This window comes from Ricinus communis, chromosome 8 (genome assembly GCF_019578655.1).
Source record: "Ricinus communis isolate WT05 ecotype wild-type chromosome 8, ASM1957865v1, whole genome shotgun sequence".
NCBI lineage: Eukaryota > Viridiplantae > Streptophyta > Magnoliopsida > Malpighiales > Euphorbiaceae > Ricinus > Ricinus communis.
Genome location: NC_063263.1, coordinates 19,715,437 through 19,734,254, shown reverse-complemented (window position 1 = coordinate 19,734,254; position 18,818 = coordinate 19,715,437). Strand labels below are relative to the sequence as shown.

The window sequence follows — 18,818 nt, the reverse complement described above, 5'->3', positions numbered from 1 at the left end:
TAAAGCGTTTGGTAAAAATTTAAGAAATAACAGTTGATAGCTAATTTTCTCTCAATTAGCTACTGATTGTATTAGCTCTATTTTAATATTTTTTTCTTATCAACTCTTAGCTGATTTGATATTTTTTCATTTGTTTGGATATTATTATCCTTGATAAAACTTATTAAAAAATAATTATTTTTAAATTGATCTCATATAATTAAATAATTTATTAAAAATAACTTACTTTAAATTATATCATATAATTAAATTTTTTATTTTATAATAAATAATTAAAATATTTATAATTATGGTATTTAAAATTAAAAATTTTATTATAATATTTATAATTATAGTATTTAAAATTAAAATTTTTATTAATAGAATTTAAATTTAGATTTCTACTTTTAAAATTATTTTTATAAATATTTTTAATAATAAATAAAATTGAGCTAAAAATAATTATAATATTTTTAATTATTATAAATTATTTTCATTTATTTGTATAATTGAATATAATATAATAAAATAAAATTTATTTAAAGATAAATTATACTCTCAATGGTCATTTAATATACTAACAACAACTGCTAATAAATTTTTATCAAACGGTTTAATTTATTAGTCATCAGCTACCGACTACGAGTTATTAGCCATTAGCGATCAGCTATCAGCAACCAGCTACCAAACAGGCCCTTGGTTTGGTTGATCAATGAAACTCGTGGCTGATAGCTGATAAATTAAACCGTTTGATAAAATCTTATCAGCGGTTGTTTGTCACGACCTGATCTGTGGGCTCGTGACCGACATTAGGGAATGGGTAGACGAAAGGCCACCAAATCCCATAGTAAGCCTGACCATTCTCTAACTCAAACCAAATGCAAATTCGGGCTCTAACAATTGACACATTTCTACAATTAACTTTTAACCGTTAGATACTAAATTTAAAATTTTGTCTGCTAGCATAAATAGGTAAGACCTGAATTTACATAAAATTTCAAAATGAAAGTTTGGAATTTCTACTGCGGAGATTCTAGAAGTTTAAAAGTCAAACATACCAAAAATTAGTTACATTAACCCGAAGATGAAGGACTCGGGCTGCTAGAGAAAAGAACTGCAGAAAAGCTAACAACACCTAAAAAACAGCAAAATTAAGACTGTAAGTCTCGAGATTGAATTAAAATCATATATCTAAAACATGAACACAAACACTTCAAACACATTTGTTTAATTAAAATAAAATATTAAGTCATACAAAAATAAGTATAATGTCATGCGTCTATAAAATAAATTTTACATACTACGGGACGAAGTACCTCAGTAGAATCCTAATCCCTTTTACTAAACAGTTTTAGCCTTTCGGCTTTGTCATTGCAACAGAACTGGCGCCCAAAGAGCGAAGCTCGACCAAGGTTCTTAAATTCAGTATGATCATTTAAATTTCTAACAAAGCCGTCGCCTAAAGAGCAATGCTCGACCAAGGACCTTTACTCTGGCAACTCACTCTAATCAGTCCAGAGAGTTAAACTCGACCAGGGCAAGTCCTAAACCATTCTTCTATTACCTGACTCAAATTCATACCGGTGCACATACAGTCCTGATGCAATCCATCAAGTGGCATGTTCTACTGTCGTCTTATCCCGAATCAACATGCAATCACAATAGCCATAATGCAGAAAATGAAACATATATAAATAGTAATTAAATAAATAATTTAAATCTTATGTAGAACTTAGCATGATGCACAAGTATAGTAGATATATGATTTTAACTCACAGTTCTGACGACCTCCTAGCCCTGCTCCGATGCCTCAAGTGGAACAAACCGAACTGATGGATTTATCTCATCATAGGAACAATTCAATCAGAAAAAATAAAACATTTAATAAATAACCCTAAGCCTAGACTCCTAGAATTAACTGTCTAAGAATTTTGACCCAGGTAAGTTCTCCCGAAAATTCGGCAGGACCTCTCCTAAACACAGACATTTACTCCCCGTAAGACGGGTCCAGGACCTACCAAAAAATACTTCAAATATTTCAATAATTTATTTAACGAGAGTCGAGTCACCAAGACTTCATTATTTTTTCTGACTTTGCCACACATCATAAATCACGACTATTGGCAGACGGTCCGACAATTTATTATTTTAACTAACAATCCTCAAAATATTTCTCTAATGCTCAACACAATAATTAATCACATAATTTTTCTCAACAAACTCTAAAATCTATGGACTAGAGAATTACCGAGACGCTTGATCACTCAGTCGACTCGCCTCCAACTGCTGGAATCCGATCGACGATCCAAACGCGTCTACAGACTCAATACAACGCGTTGATGATGATTCCAGTTTCCGATCCTCCGATCCGACCCCTAATCATCCGAAAAATTTTATAAACGATCTCGGCCATCGATTTTCAAACGGAGTCTGATCGCCACGAAACCGGTTAGAAGCTTGAGCTGAGGGGAGTCCGTATATGCCCTCCGATCGACCATCCCTCGCCGGAACTCGTCGAAAAAGCCCAAAATTTCGGCTGCCTTCACTTCGCCGGAACTCTTTCCTCCGGCCACAACGCCGAAGCTGCTACCCCAAAAGGAAGCCCTCATCTCACCGGTCATAATCAGACCAATCTCGCCGCCAAAGAACGTCGGAAATGCTCGAAATGGCGCGAAAGCCGCTTCTAGCGCTCTCCCCGTCCGGAAGCTTCGGCCCCACTACACCTTCGGCCGACCATGATGCCTCTGGCCGCCACCACCGTCTGGACAACGCAGCCGCTTCTTTTTCCTTCTCCCCCGATTCTCTTCTTCTTTCTTTTTCTTTCTCTCTATATTGATATTTGGTCCCTGAACTTTTTTTTTTACTATTTAGTCCCTCAACTTTATTAATTTCTAATAATTTCGCCCTGCAAAATCTCTGTTTAGTCCTTCAACTTTAATTTAGCTTTTCAATTAAGCCCCTAACTGTATACTTTGGGTCAAATTACAATTATTAAAAATATAGAATTACTCATTTACCATTGCTTCTAAATGTGAAATTACCAAAATACCCTTACCGACATATTTAGTTATAAAAATATCAACCATACAAATTTTCATTTAAAACCCCAAATTAAAACAATTATATTTTTAATCCTTATTTCATAATTAATTGTCAATTTAATCCTAACACTTAATTAACTTAATTAATCAATTTACTAACTATTTTTCAATTAAAACCAACTCTATTAGCTAATTAAAATTTGCTATTCACCAATAAATTCTTTTATAAAAATATTATTTACCAATTCTTTCATAACTTTCAAATATAGAATTTAATTCATGTATTCATATAGGGAAGAAATTAAGTAACCAAAACATAATTTATTACCCAAGAAATTTACTTAATTAATTTCTTGAAAATCATACTAATTAGATATAGAAAAATAACTCTCTTATTTTTTATCTAGCATTGAAATTCTATTTTAAATCATCCGAATTAAATCAATTAAAAATAAAGTAATATTAATTTAAATAAAACTCATTATTAATTATTACTAATATTATTATTATTAAAAGAAAAATTTCCGGGTATTACATTATTGTTGGCATGTTAAATAACCATTGAGGATATAATTTATTGTTAAATATAATTTATTTTATTATATTATATTCAATGATACAAATTAATAAAAATAACTTATAATAATTAAAAATATTATAGTTAATTTTCTTTAGCTCAATTGTATTTAATACTAAAAATATTTATAAAAATTATTTTAAAAATAGAAATTTAATTTTAATTTCTACTAATAAAAATTTCTAATTGAAATACCATAATTATAAATATTGTAATTATTTAACTATTTAAAATAATTTCAAAATAATAATAATTTATTATAAAATATAAAAATTTAATTATATGAAATCAACTTAAAATAAATTATTATTAATAAGCTTTAATAAAAATTATAGTGTCCAAATAAATAAAAAATTAAATAAACTATAAGCTGATAAAAAAAGCTCTAACATAGAGTAGATATAATAAGCAACTGATTGAAATTAGAAGGTCTTGCTTAACACTTTTTTTTTTGTAAATATTTACATAATCAACAAAAATTATTGTAATTAAAAATTGGTAATTATATTGTATTTTAGAATCACAATTAAAATATTATGCCTTTTTATAAAGAAAGAGTTGATAGAACTATTTCTTTTAAATTGATTAAAATCATTAAAATCTACAAAGTTTTGGAATATTTTTGGTAGTTAGACATACTAAAATCTATAAACTAGTGTACTCTATCGATTTTTTCTTTTTAAATTTAAATTTTTGGTAAAAAGCATAATTGGCCTTTGAATTTTAGCATTTTCTATAACTAAGCCCTTCATGTTTGAAACGATGGATTAAACCTTTTATTTTACAATTTGGTGTCACAAGCTCCTTATCTAAATGACCTAATAAATAATTATTGTCTTAAATTGACGGCGTTAAGTATATAATTTTAAAAATGGTTGTCATTTTACAAATAATAAGAATAAAAAAATAAAAATGGTTATTAAATAAAAATTTAAAATTAAATTTAGGGTTATATCTAAATTTGGGGAAGAAAGGGTGTGAGACTAAAAGTGAAAATTTCTCTTTCTAATTCTCACACAATCTCTCTATGGCTTCTCAACATTCTCAACTTTCCCTCTTTTTTTTTTTTTTTTTTTACATTCATGGTCCACTGTATAGATTTCTTTTGTGATGAAAGATGTAGTCTTACCTCCAACTATTCTAATCTTTCATACAAACATTTGACACATAGACCTTTAATATAAATGGGTTTGCGTTCATAGGTTGGTTAGTTTAATTTGTCGATAAGAAAGATATTCTTTTATATTTCTTATAGTTTTAGGTGTTCTAATTTGTGGATATTAGAATTGAAAATATTTTTGTTAGTGGATTTGTATTGTTGTTGTTGTTTGTTTATTTGATCGACGAGAGAAGAAGAAGAAGAAGAAGAAAGATAAGAATGGCTATGACGAAGATGAAAGCAAAAGCAAATATTTTTATCAAGTATTGAGGTTGAATAAAGATGGCAAAACCTATTATTAAGTCCTTAATTTTTTTTGTTTTATTTTTGAGCCCTTACATTTTTATTTTTGATTTTATTAGGAACTTTCTATATATATTTATGAGACTTTTGTTTGTTTTATTGAGCTCTTATACTTTTATTTTTGTTTTTGATCCTTCATTAAAGTAAAAATAAAAGTATAAGAGCTCAACAAATAAAATAAAAGTTAAATGACTCAATAAAATCAAATTTAAAAATTCAAGGGCTTAAAACACATTTTGCCAATAAAGAATGCAATGTGTTGTGGCACTAAATTGTAAGATAAGAGAGTTTGATTCTACTATTTTAAACATGAGGGCTTAATTATAAAAATAAAAGTTAAAGTTCGGGGCCCAATTATATTTTTTGCCATCTTATTTTTATTATTTTATTATGGGATAATTATATATTTGATGTCTAAATTTATTAAAAAATAACAATTGAATAGTTAAATTTTTTAAAATAACAATTAAGTGTGGCAAATTGTAAAAAAAATAACAAAATGGTATTTTTAGCAGGTAACTCATTATAAAATACTAATGTAAATTTCTTATGTTAAATGAGATGAAAAATAAGAGTAATATGGCAATGAGATGTTGTAAAATAATGAAACGAAAAATTCTTCCATCATATACTAATGTATTTTTAATAAGTCATTAGAGTTCAATAGTGCAATAAAACATTAAGATTCATGAATTGAAAATTAAGAATTAGAATTACTAAATTAGAGATTAAAATAGATTTCTATTAGTCCATAACGCTTTTGACATAATGCGTTTGACACAAGTAAAGATCAATATAACTCTCGTAGTCTTTTCCTTGCGATAGAAATAAAGAAAGCAAAATTAGAGATAAAGGAAATAAAGGTTAGAGAAAAAAAGTTGAGGGAAAAAAGTTCTAAAAACATATATGAGATAAAATTTACTCTAATGCCATATCACTAATAAATTTACTTCAGTATTTGATGTGTTCAACAAATTTTGCTATCTCATCCAATTTTATAAGAATTTAAGAGAAGCTTAAAAGTCACTTACTAAAAATGCCACTCTATTATTCTTTTATATGTCACATTAAATTATTAATTTTAAAAATTTAAATACTCAATTATAATTTTTAATAAATTTAGATATTAAGAATGTAATTTTTTTTATAATTAAATAATTTTTACAAACGATTTTATCAGTACTTATAAATTACACATAAATATCTATTAATTTATAATTAGTAATATTAAATTATAAAATAAGAGAATTTAATTTTACCGTTTCAAACATGCGAGACTTAATACAGAAAAACGTTAAAATTCAGGATTTAATTATATTTTTTTACCTAATTTTTTTGAATAATAATGGATTAAAATAAGATTAATTAATTTTTTTACCATTAATTATTAATTCGATAAATTCTGCAATATAAATAAATATGCCATTATTATTTGTAGAAGTGGCACTTTTGAAGGCTCATATAAAAGAATTGTTCATGGAAAGAGAGCATCAGTTCATCGATTCTAGACCAAATCATCCTGTATTCTGTTTCTCTTCAAGAGCTTCGCACCCAATACACACCAAATTCTTCAAAGAAAACCCTAATCAGATTTTGCTTTTAACATATGGATTTCAGTCGCAGATTAATTTCGTCGTGAAACAGAGGTAGACCACTAAATTTTTATCAGAGCTTTATGTGGTCTTTGTTTGATTGATTTCTCTTTCCATTTGCTATGTGGGTATATATCTTTTAGGATTTTAAGCTGGGTTTTGTTAGTTTACTTAATCGGGTCATTCGTTTCTTTGGTTTCCAGTAATCCAAACGAGTGGTTAAATTCTAATGCAAAAATGGCATTAGCATTCATGTATAGTTTAAAAAACTTATGGCCTTTATCAATTCTGAAGTATGATGATTTAAAAGCATCCAATGAATTGGTTAGTAAACTATCAATACCCGAGAACACGAAAAGATTTGTTTATGCAGTTCGTGATCCAGATTCTCAATCTGTTATATACATGCTCTCTGTTCAGAATTTATCTCAAAGATCTGCTATAGATGCTGACTGTCTTATCAGGGCAATTCGTCCTGAAGCCGTTGTGGCTCAGGTGTCTAATTCTGCTATGAGTGAGATTCAATCGGATTATATTGAATTCGGAAGCAATTTGGTAGATAACCTGGTTCCCACTTCGTCTTTTGGAGTGATTAAAAGATGTTTTATTGATAAAACTAGTAAGGATAAGTATGAGACTGTGGCTTGTAACTTGGTTTTGAAGGAAATATTTGGGGTTGGTTTTTATGGTCATATTATGGCTGCTAAGAGAGTGGCTAAAGAGATTGGTTCTTCGTTTATGTTGCTTGAAACTCCAGTGGTTCAATCATCTGCTATGGATAATAATTCTTCTAGTGAAGTTGATGCTGGGAGTAAGGTTCAAGGTTTAGTTAGTAGTTTGGTGCCAAATAATGCAGGTTACTTTGTTTCATCAAGTACAAAGAGGTTTCGTCTTACTGATGATGTCCAATCACAGATGGTGAAGTTATTGTCTTCCTATATGGATGCATCTTTAAGGAAATTAGGTCCTTCAAATCCTGTTTCAGAGGTGGCTTCTAAAGAAATTCATGCAGGCAATGCTCATCAGGTGCCTCCATTTGCTCAATCCATCTACCCATTACTTTTAGATCTACATAATATATTTGTTGATATTTCATCAATATCAAGGGCTCTGGCTTCTTCACAAAAGATGTTTTATGACGTAAGCAGAGGGGAATGTGTAGATATTGAAATTATATCTGAGGTTTACACCTTCCGGATTGCAGTTGAGGGGCTGAGGATTGCACTAACTAATGCTGGTCAATTACCTATCAAAAGCTTAGGGAAGGCTAACAAGACCAAGGTTGAGTTTTTGGAGCTTCCAGTTGAAGATAAGTCTTGTGCACTTCTTGCCCAGGCCCTTCAAAGTCAGACTAGGAAGTTCAAGAAAATAGTAGCTTTAGTAGATTCTAGTAGCTTAGCAGGTCTCAGGAAGCACTGGAACACGTCTGTGCCTCCAGAGATACAGGAGTTGGTTGGGCAGCTTGCCAGTGATTGTGATACTGATGAAGAATTTACAAATCAAACAGACAAGAAGTCACTATTTTCTAATAAACCTGTGATGGCAGTTGGAGCTGGGGCAACAGCAGTTTTAGGAGCGTCGTCACTATCCAAAGTTGTACCCACATCGACATTATTGAAGGCTTTAACATTTAAATTGCCTGCCCCTCTTAATTTTGTGCTAACCCAAACCCAGAAGTCAATGGCTGTAGCTCTGGGCAAGACTCTTGGTTCATCAAAAGTGGTTGCCCCAGGATTGGCAAATTCCGGGGCCAATGCAACATCTGTCTTAAAAACAGCTGCTTCAGCTGAGAAAATTAGGGCAGTGGTCCACAGCATGATAGCCTCTGTTGAAAAGACCAGTTTTTCGGCAATGAGAACTGCATTCTTTGAGATAATGAGAAAACGGCGTGTACAACCCATTGGTTTCCTACCTTGGGCAACATTTGGGTGCAGCATTGCAACATGCTCAGGTTTGCTTATGTATGGAGATGGGATTGAATGTGCTGTAGAATGTGTTCCTGCAGCCCCTTCAATTGCTAGTTTGGGTCGTGGGATTGAAAATTTGCATCAGGCATCTCAAAAAGTGAGCCAAACAGATAGAATACAGAAAGCTATAGAGTTACTGATGTACAGGTTGAGGAAAGTAAAAATTCAATAGTGTATGACCCTTTCTCTTCTTTCTATACTAGTTGATGCTCTTCACTAAGTGATTGTCCCTATGTTTACTGAATTCTTCTGTACATAAAATGTATCAGGGTGTTTTTTTTTTTTTTTTTTTTTTAAATTTTTAATCTCATATGGTTAATTATCTTATTCTTTTTGAAGTCTGATTTTTAATCTGTACAACTCCTTTGTTATACAACCAAGAAAGCTTTTTACAACTCTTCCTTTTTAGCCCCTCTATGTTTAGCCTCAAATAATAGTTTCTCCCTTCACTTTATTGTCTTACCACTTTGATTAACTGCATATGGTAAAGTTTGAAAAAATTCTGTTGCATCTTATGATTCTATTCAATGCAAATTGATTGTCTCAAACAAATTTCTTTTCTTTTATTTGGTATTTGAGTTAATGTAATTCATTTGAGTGTATTCCTTGGTTCCATATTTCTTTCACTTCTTTCTCTGTTAAATATATGTAGAGCTTCATGTTTGATCAGATATTGTTGCTACATTGAACAATGTGTAGTTTATTTTGCAAGGATAGAAAATGCTGCCTGTTTCTTTTAACAGTTGAGAATGTGTATTTGAGAACATATTTGGTTGATTAATTGTTTAGATCTTTCCAAGCATCCCTGGGAATTTGTCAGGATAAACTTAATCTTGAACTGAATACTCATAATTTGAACCTCCTGCAGTTTATGAGATATAGTAATATCAGTGGGATTCAGGAACTGCTTCATGACTGAGAAGCTGGAGGAATAATATGGCCATCAGAATGCGAGCATATGAATAAGCAGGGGTAAATCATATATTAACAAAAATTAAAGGAGTTTAGAAAAAAATACAAGCGACAGGTGGAAGCCATGCATGCCACTCTACATATATGTGAAGCATTATGAGACAGTAATTAAATAAAAAGGAAAATCATGTATACTTTTGTTGCCTAAATCATGTGTAAGCACAAGTCCTCTCTACTTGATACCAAATCCAAATTTGCTATCACTAACAAAATATGAAATTTGTATAAATAAATGTGTATACAGAACAGAATCTATAATCCAATACTAAATTGGACAGTTAATCTATATTCGATAACATAAATGAAAGCATGGAAGAGAACCTTAACTTCCAATCTTACCCCTGTTATTGCTACTGCAAGTGTGCATGCATACTTCAAAAGAGTTTTTGGATAGGCTTTGATTACTCTGTTTCTAAAATAGCCCCCAAGTCATGTTCAACATATCTTTGAATTCTTGCATTCATTCTCCTGGGATTCACAGAGCTAAATGGATTAGGAGGTACTGATAAATTGTCTCCTTCCCCTTCTAACATCTGAATAACACTTTTCATGGTAGGACGATCCACTGGATTCCACTGACTGCACCATAGTCCCACAATTGCAAGTTTCTTTGCAATCATGGCATCTTCCTCTTCCTCAAACTCCAGCCTCAAATCTTCTCCTACTTCCAAAAGATTATAAATCCATTCTGGAAAGTATATATGACCTTTTTCATTTTTCCCATCTACGCTCTTTCGTCCCCCAACCATTTCTAACACCAGCATTCCGAAGCTATACACATCTGACTTAAAAGAAACATTGCCGAAATTTCTTGAGAACACTTCAGGAGCAATATAGCCAATTGTTCCTCTAGCTGTCGTCATGGACACTGCACTTTGATCCTTAGAACACAACTTTGCAAGGCCAAAATCAGAGATTTTGGGATTGAAGTTGTGATCTAGCAGGATATTCTGTGGTTTTATGTCGAAGTGGAGGATTCTTTGATTGCATCCCTGATGGAGATATTCAATGCCTTTGGCTGCACCAACAGCAATATCTTGCAACCTTTTCCAGCCAAGAAAATGGTTCTTGGCATCTGCTGAAGATATGAATTTCTCTAGCGAATCATTCGGCAAGTATTCATAAACTAGAGCTCGTCTAAATCCGTCAGCACAGAAGCCTATAAAGCGAACAACATTGGCATGATGAATTCTCCCTATCGTTCTGACTTCATTTACAAATTCTTCTCCATTCCCTTTGGAGTTGTTAAGGACCTTAACTGCTACCAGAATTTCATCAGAGAGCTTTCCTTTAAACACAGTTCCATAAGCTCCTTTGCCTAATTCCTCCTTGAATTGATTTGTGATCCTCTTGATATCAGAATATGAATATCTTCCAGGCTTGAAAGCTTTGTAATCATCCAAAAACTTTTCTATCCTGGATTGATATTCCTTTTCTATTTTATCAAAGATGTAGATGCGGTAAAGTGCAAACCCCATTAGCACTACAAGAAGCATACCAAAGATAATACCTGCAGATAAGAACATTCCTAGTCAAGACCATTTACGCCCATAATATCCACTTATGTGAAGCATTAAGCGACTAACCTGTAACAAGAAACTTTGGTGCTGCCCCTGTAAAAGGTATTCATTCACATTATTAGAAAATCTCATGAGGAAAATATTAATTAATCAAGATATATTGCTTAACAGAATAGACTCAAGTTGCATATAAAAATCCAGACCTTTAGGGTCTGAAGATAGATATCTGAAAAGATTATTCAAAACTAAATTTGAAAAATAAAGCAGAAGTATGAGTGTGGAAGAGAAACGTACATGTTATCCGTTTAAGCTCGCCGGAACATTCAGTTTCGGGTTGAGTATTGTTAGCCTTCAATCTGCAATATTTGCCTTGTATTGCGCAAGACCCACAACTTGGATTAAACCAGGTCAATTGAAGAACATAATCATTACTGAAAATCATGTTTTCTGGAAGTGAAACGTCATACATCTTGGTACAATACATTAGGTCCGGGCTATCAATGCGAATAGTACTAGAGAAGATATAAACTTGGTAGTTAGGAGCACTCAGGCAAGGCACCTGAAAGAAGGGATTTTTTCTCCATGTACAGTTGAACAAGACATGACTCTGTGTGTTTTGGTCCAATTCCAAATATTGGAATGGAGAAGCAGATAGATTGAGGTTTGAAAGCTGTCTTGGGAGGCAATTCTCAGGATCACTTGCATGAATAACTTGAGATGCATAATCTATCGTTTTGACCAACAATTTAACTGAATTTGGTAGCACAAGCACCGTCTCCTTCTTCTCTGTACAAGACAGATCAAACCCAACTTCAGGATAAGCGCAGTGGTCAGGTTGCAGGCCCTTGATTCGGAACGGGAATCGGATAGCTGGACCGTGGCGGCTGCATTTTGATTCTTTGCAGTCATCTTTGTTAAGGCCTAATCCACGGTCTACAAAGATGATTTGAATGAAAAAGAAGGATACCAAAGCATTTCTAATGAGGAAATTCATCTTATCCTCTTTCTCTTTTGGCATTTTCAAGTTACATATAACCTTCAAACGATCAAGAATGCCTTATTAAGTTTTTGATGAAAGTGTTGGGGAAAGGCTATCAGAAAGCATATCTTTCTTTCTTTCTTTTTTCATTTTTTTATTTTTTTATTATTTTTAAGCATAGATTTCTAGTTGCTAATAAAGAACTATATTATAGTTGAAATTACTACCGTGAATAAAACGGGACCCGAACTGAAATTTGGTCCTATTTAAATTTTTAAAAATTAAAATTATTTCTTTTCGGTTGAAAAACAGTTTAATTCGATTAAATAAAACCAGATTTTTTTACATCTATTAGTAAAATATTTATAAAGTTCTATTAAAAAAGTAGATTCTATTTAAAAATATAAAAATTTACTAAAAATTAGAACTGAACTTGAATAGTTCTGTTTGATTTATTTAATTTTATTGGTTCAGTCATGTGTTTGGGTAAACAAACATATAAGTCAAGTCGGTTCCATTTACATTTGGGGGCCCCACTCCATGTCTCTTAGTCATGGAATGGACCGGTCCCAGTTATTCCTATATCTCGTTTGTATCTTTGACTTGTCTTAGCTTTACTACTAGACCGGGTCAAAGGTTTAAGCCAGTCATGAATCGGTTCTAAATCATGATTAGTTATATATATAATTACTTCTGATACTAACTTTCTTGATATATTTTATTTTTAATTAGAATTTTAGAAAATGTCTTTTGTAATATGCTATCTAGGTTTTTAATTTTTTTAAATTACTTTATAAATTCTTAATCATTAAATAAACTAATTAGTTTAAATTTATATATATATTATTAAGAAATATAAAATATTAACAAATAATCAAATCAAAATATTTAAACAAAGAAATAAATCTTCGCATTTGTTATCTTATAACTTAGTTTAATTTCTATTTATATTTTTTAAATAAATAAAAATTGTTTTATGTTCTATTTATGAGGAAATATATTTTGAGACTGAAATAAAATTATATTTTAAATAAAAAATAATTAATAATTTTAAGCTTTTAATAAATGTCAATGAACTTAATTAATAATAAAAAATTGTTAAATAGATTTTAACGTTCACACTATTTTGGATTTTAAATCTTTTAAATTATCAACAGAAGTACTTTTGTATGTAAACTTAATAATTAAATTAATTATTCTTAAACTTAATAAATTATTTTTAGTTTCTCTTTTAATTTTTAAAGAAAAATTCAAGATAAATAAAAACGATAGTTCAGCAAAGAGGTGGCCATGCAGATGAGGCAGAAAATGGTCTACCATTAATATATAAAATTTAAACTTTGACTCTTTAACTAAAAAATTTATAAAAAGAAAAATTAAATATATAAAATTTTACTAGATAAGATTCATAAAATCAAATAAATGAATTTAAAATTTTCACATGATAAATTTATCTAAAATCCAACATGAAATTCGAAGCTTCCTCAACTAAATTTTACTCGAACCTGAAAAAAAAGTTGGGCTATAAAAATACGAACCTAGCCTAACTCGAACTCAAAAAATAGCAAAATCTGAAATTATCCAAACTCGAGAAACTCCAAACTTGAAATGGCTAAATCTGAAATGATTCAAAATTTGAAATTATCTCATTTGAACCGGACTTTAACCACTAATTTGGTATCTATAGTTTAGAGGTTGAACTGTGAATTTATTCCTTCATAGGAAGTTTAATTTATGATTAAGGGTCGAAATAGTTCTGTGCTGGTCTATAGTTCTAGTTCATTAGCATTCTATATATGATCTAGTCCTTATTTGACCTGATTTAAATTGTAAAACATTTAAAATTTTAATTGAAAATTATAAAAATTATATTTTATAATAAATATAATAAAATTATATTTGTTTATTATATATTCTTATAATTTTTGTTATAATAACTGCATTTTTTAATAAAAATTAAGAATTATAATTTAACTTAGTTAATTCTTCTATGAACATCAAAATTAAGATGTAGTGAGATATGAAGATTCATATCAATTCAATTAAAATCTGATATTTTTATATATAGTCAATATTCTCTTATATAAGTAACTGGAGGCATAAAAACCTTCTAGTTGGGGTTGAAATCATTTACAAATCCACTTGGATTATTTTAAAATTCTAAAAATTAAAATTATTTATTTTCAGTTTAGTCTCAAGAAAAATGTTTTTTGGTTGAACCAAACCAAACTTTTATATTTATTAGTAAAATAAATTTAATATTGAATAAAATTTAATTTTTAAAGTAGGTTTTTATATAATTTAAAAATTATAAACAAAATAAAATATTTCACTGTCTTATACATCTAAAATTAAAAGATAGTACAGAGACAAATGCTTTGAAAAACATTAAAAAAAAAATTAATTCAAAAATTTAAAAAGAAAATAAAAGGAAAATTGAAAAATGAAAGAATCAAATGTAGTTCAATTAGATTTATATTTACATGAAATTTGGTTTATTTGATTCTAAAGCTCACCGTATATTAATAAAAAATAAGTATATTATTTCTCTTACAAAAATTTTCAACTGTAATGATTCTATAATATAATATATATATATATATATATATATATATATATATATATTTGGATATTAATAATGGTTTTATAATGAATAATTTTAATTTTTATTAAAAATCTGGTGATAAGTAAAATTAATAGCAATTGGACTTATAAATGACACTTGCTGAATATAACATGCAAAAGAAAAAAAAAAAAAAAAACTCCATGAACTATTAAATTGACAAATATTATTTAATTAAATTTTGTAAAATTTTTAAAATTAAATTTAATAATATTTTCAATATTCTTTTTATATAAAAAACTACTTCTTTTTAAATATAAATAAAAAAATTTAATTTCATTTATTTTAAATCTACTTTTTATACTTAAAATATCACCCGACTAGAAAATAAAAAATTTTATATAAAGTAAATATGTTTTATAAAATTTTTATAGAATTGTAAAGCTTTTTCTAGCTCTAATTTTTAAACCCTAAGTTCAAAGTCCCCGTAGCATAGCAGAATAGACTATTGACTTTGATGGACATGGTGCTCTAAGGCCAGAAAAATGGTTTATGCAGAAAGAAACACAACTCTTCCTTCTTTTATTTTACCAGAAAGACTGCTCTCTTTCTCTTGCTTTTTCCTTCATCGATCATGCTTAGAATGAACCTCCTCTTTGCTACGTACACAGCCATTCCTTTACTGCTACTTCTCCAAACTTGCACTGGAGATGACAATCTTTGTACCCCATCATCTTGCGGCAACATTCACAACATTAGCTACCCTTTTCGACTAGAAACCGATCCGAAAAACTGTGGGAACCATAGATATACCTTGTCCTGTGAAAACAATACAGCAATATTGTATCTGTACGCAGGAAAATACTATGTTCGAGCAATCAACTATAGCAACTTCACAATCCGACTGGTGGATCCTGGCGTTGTTAAAGATGATTGCTCCTCCACTCCTCTTTTTCCTTTAACTGAATATAACTTCAGTTTAGAGGATCCATTTACCTTGTTTAAACCCAAATGGAATGGGTCAGAATATACACCAAAAGTATCTCAACTGATGATTTTCATGAAGTGCCCCTTCCCTGTGGTCAACTCTTCTCTTTATATAGACACTGCTCCCTGCATTAATGATGATCAGGAGTACTATTCTTATGTAAATATTGGTGGGATGGATTCCACGGACTTTATGAGCATGTGCAGCTTAGAAATGATGGTTATGTTGCATGATAAGGATTATAAGGACATGTCCTTTGTTGAAATTCATAGAGAGATGGCATATGGGTTTGAGGTTTCTTGGCACAATATCTACTGCGGCAAATGCAGAGGCTGCTATTCTGACGAGACAGACAATATTCGATGCATAAGTGGTGAGTAGAGAATTTGCCTATTCTGAGTTTTTCCATCATCCTTAATTTTTCTTGCACAAATTATTGTTGTTCATATATTTTCCTTTTTAATTTATTTCTTTCAAGGTTACTTCAGAAGAGTTTGCTATCTCAACTTCGGAATTCAGTGCATCTACTTATATGGTACATAATTTCTTTTTTCTGTTTTTGGGTCGAGCAATTATGATTTTGTTACTGATTTACTGTTTACATTTACAATGAAGACTCTTCGGACATATACGCACAATTCTATAGAATTAAATGTGAGTGCTCTGTCTCCATCTTTTTTTATTAATTCTAATGTTTTGTTTCCAATTTAGAATGTCTTCCAACTTACTTTTCTTTGTTTCTTGCAGCATCAGTTCCTACTGTATTTGTTCTCCTTGGTAAGAGTTCCACCGCTTTTCTTTCAATCTGTATGAATCCTGAAATTTTTTCGTTTATTTCTCAATACAATTCTGGAAGGATACTACATTGTCAGGCATCTAACAAGTGCTTCCGTAAACAAAATAGGATGGATTTTTTTGTTAAGAGTTAGCAACAGATCAAGTAAATAAAATCATGACCACATTTACAACTTTGACATAACTCTGAAAGCTACTAATATTCTTTCATTTGAATGTATGCACAGTCATATTCCATTGTGTCACAAAGACTTTATGTGGGACTCCTTTCGTGTTTGCATTTCTGATCTATAAATGGCGAAAGAGACATTTATCAGGATACACCACAATTGAAGATTTCCTACAAAGTCACAATAATTTGATGCCAGGAAGGTATTCTTACTCAGACATTAGGAAAATGACAGGAGGCTTCAAGGAAAAATTGGGTGAAGGAGGCTTTGGTTCTGTGTATAAAGGAAAACTTCGCAGTGGCCATGTTGCTGCAATTAAGATGCTGAATAAGTCTACAACTAATGGGCAGGATTTTATCAATGAAGTTGCAACCATAGGGAGGATTTACCATAACAATATAGTGCAACTGATTGGATTTTGCGTTGATGGATCGAGGCGTGCTCTTATATATGACTTCATGTCTAACGGATCTCTTGATAATTACTTACGTCCTAGTGAAGGATTCATATCCTTAAGCTGGGAAAAACTATTTGAAATTTCTCTTGGAGTGGCTCGTGGAATTAAGTACCTGCATCAAGATTGTGATATGCAAATCCTACATTTTGATATCAAGCCGCACAATGTTCTTCTTGATGAAAACTTTGTCCCCAAGATTTCTGATTTTGGCCTTGCGAAACTATGTGCAACGAAAGACAGCATTAAGTCTCTCACTGCAGCAAGGGGAACAATAGGGTACATGGCTCCTGAGTTATTCTATAGAAACATTGGGAATGTCTCATGCAAAGCTGATGTCTATAGCTTCGGGATGTTGTTACTAGAAATGGCAGGGAAAAGGAAGAAATTGAATGCATTGATAGAAAATTCAAGTGAAAGCTACTTTCCTTTCTGGGTTTATGATGAAGTCTCTAGTGGAAAGGTTGTCGCTGGTGGGGACGGAATGGAGGAGTCAGATAAAATTGCTGAGAAGATGGTTGTGGTAGGATTATGGTGTATACAAATGAAACCCAGCAATCGCCCTCCGATGAACGAAGTAATAGAGATGCTTGAAGGAGATTTGGAAAGTCTGCAATTGCCTCCAAGGCCTTTTATATATCCAGAAGAAGTCATAAATGATGGAGAAGAGTCTTCTTCCATGTTAATTGATTCTTCAGAATCAAGCAGCTTGATTCAAAATTCATGTTGAGTGATATGATATGGATTACTTTTCTCATGTGTAAGATCTGCAGTGAAGAGCTAGATGACAATTTCTCCCATTGAGTGAAGTGTTATTTGTTCATTTATTTATCAAAATAGTTAACAATCTCTCAGTGTTGAAAGTTTTATTTGTAAAATTAAACAATTATGCTGATTTGTAAATGAACCCAAATAAGCTGATAAGAAGTCTGAAATCCATGAATTGTAACTCAACAGAGAGAAAGGAATTAGTGCAAAAATTGAAAAGGAAAAACAAAAAAACAAAAAGAAAAGAAAACTATGCTATTAGTATTAGCTTAGAGCACCATTGCTCCATTAGTGCTTCAAACTTAAAATATCAAGTTTTGACTTGGGTGAAACTAAACTCTCCACAAATTTAAATGCTCCATTAATCCGATTCTTGCAGATTCCAGTACTCTTGAATTTCTTTTCCTGAAGGTTTTGTGGAAAAGATTAATAATTCTCATTAACGAAAACAAGAAATAAAATTGCTTATATACAAAGCTAAGTTGATTAAGCTAACAACTTAACTAACTCCTCTAATGAAACTTAGTCAGGTGTACACAAATGCACAGCATGCTAAACTGACCAAGATAAACAGAAAAAACCATAAATAACTAAAGCTGTATTAGCCCCCCTTAAGCTGGAGTATATACCTTGTGTATACCCAGCTTGGAAATAGAATTGGAAAAAGAAGTAGAAGGCAAAGCCTTTGTAAAACAATCTGCCAATTGATGAGAAAAGCCGATAGGCATCAACCGAATCAAACCAACAAGCAGCTTCTGACGAACAATGTGACGATCGATCTCAAAGGTTTGTTGGTTGTGAATGAGAAACTTGAAGGTCTTGAAGAAAAAACAGTAGCCACTGCAGGTGACAGATGTTAGGGCATGATACTCGGGTCCGAAGGATGAACGAGAAATTGTATTCTACTTCTTGGACTTCCAAGAAATGAGAGAATCACCGATAAACTATTGAGATATGATGCCATAATGTTTGATGCAAGTACTGATATAAT

The 18,818-nt window shown here is 30.9% G+C and overlaps 3 protein-coding genes across 4 annotated transcripts; 2 read left to right on the top strand and 1 right to left on the bottom strand.

Annotated features, from left to right (window-relative positions):
* The first annotated feature begins 6,499 nt into the window (after positions 1 to 6,499).
* Positions 6,500 to 9,872, top strand: LOC8264305. 2 transcript variants are annotated; one of them, XM_015725723.3, is made up of 2 exons: positions 6,500 to 6,705; positions 7,116 to 9,067. In XM_015725723.3, the coding sequence occupies exons 1-2, from the start codon at positions 6,536 to 6,538 to the stop codon at positions 8,788 to 8,790; spliced, it is 1,845 nt and encodes a 614-aa protein (XP_015581209.2). In that variant the 5' UTR covers positions 6,500 to 6,535; the 3' UTR covers positions 8,791 to 9,067. The 2 variants fall into 2 exon arrangements, with proteins under 2 accessions (XP_015581209.2, XP_002529766.2); XM_002529720.4 differs by adding an exon at positions 9,487 to 9,872 and having other exon boundaries at positions 6,563 to 8,791.
* On the bottom strand, positions 9,699 to 12,561 carry LOC8264304 (rust resistance kinase Lr10-like). Its single transcript, XM_025159207.2, has 3 exons — positions 11,405 to 12,561; positions 11,177 to 11,203; positions 9,699 to 11,100 (listed from the first exon to the last, which is right to left on the bottom strand). Exons 1-3 carry the CDS (start codon positions 12,126 to 12,128, stop codon positions 9,992 to 9,994), a joined length of 1,860 nt encoding a protein of 619 aa, XP_025014975.2. The 5' UTR covers positions 12,129 to 12,561; the 3' UTR covers positions 9,699 to 9,991.
* Positions 12,562 to 14,997: 2,436 nt separating this feature from the next.
* LOC8264303 (rust resistance kinase Lr10) lies at positions 14,998 to 17,994 on the top strand. Its single transcript, XM_025159208.2, has 5 exons — positions 14,998 to 16,013; positions 16,119 to 16,175; positions 16,256 to 16,294; positions 16,388 to 16,417; positions 16,663 to 17,994. The coding sequence occupies exons 1-5, from the start codon at positions 15,287 to 15,289 to the stop codon at positions 17,787 to 17,789; spliced, it is 1,980 nt and encodes a 659-aa protein (XP_025014976.1). The 5' UTR covers positions 14,998 to 15,286; the 3' UTR covers positions 17,790 to 17,994.
* Positions 17,995 to 18,818: the final 824 nt, after the last annotated feature.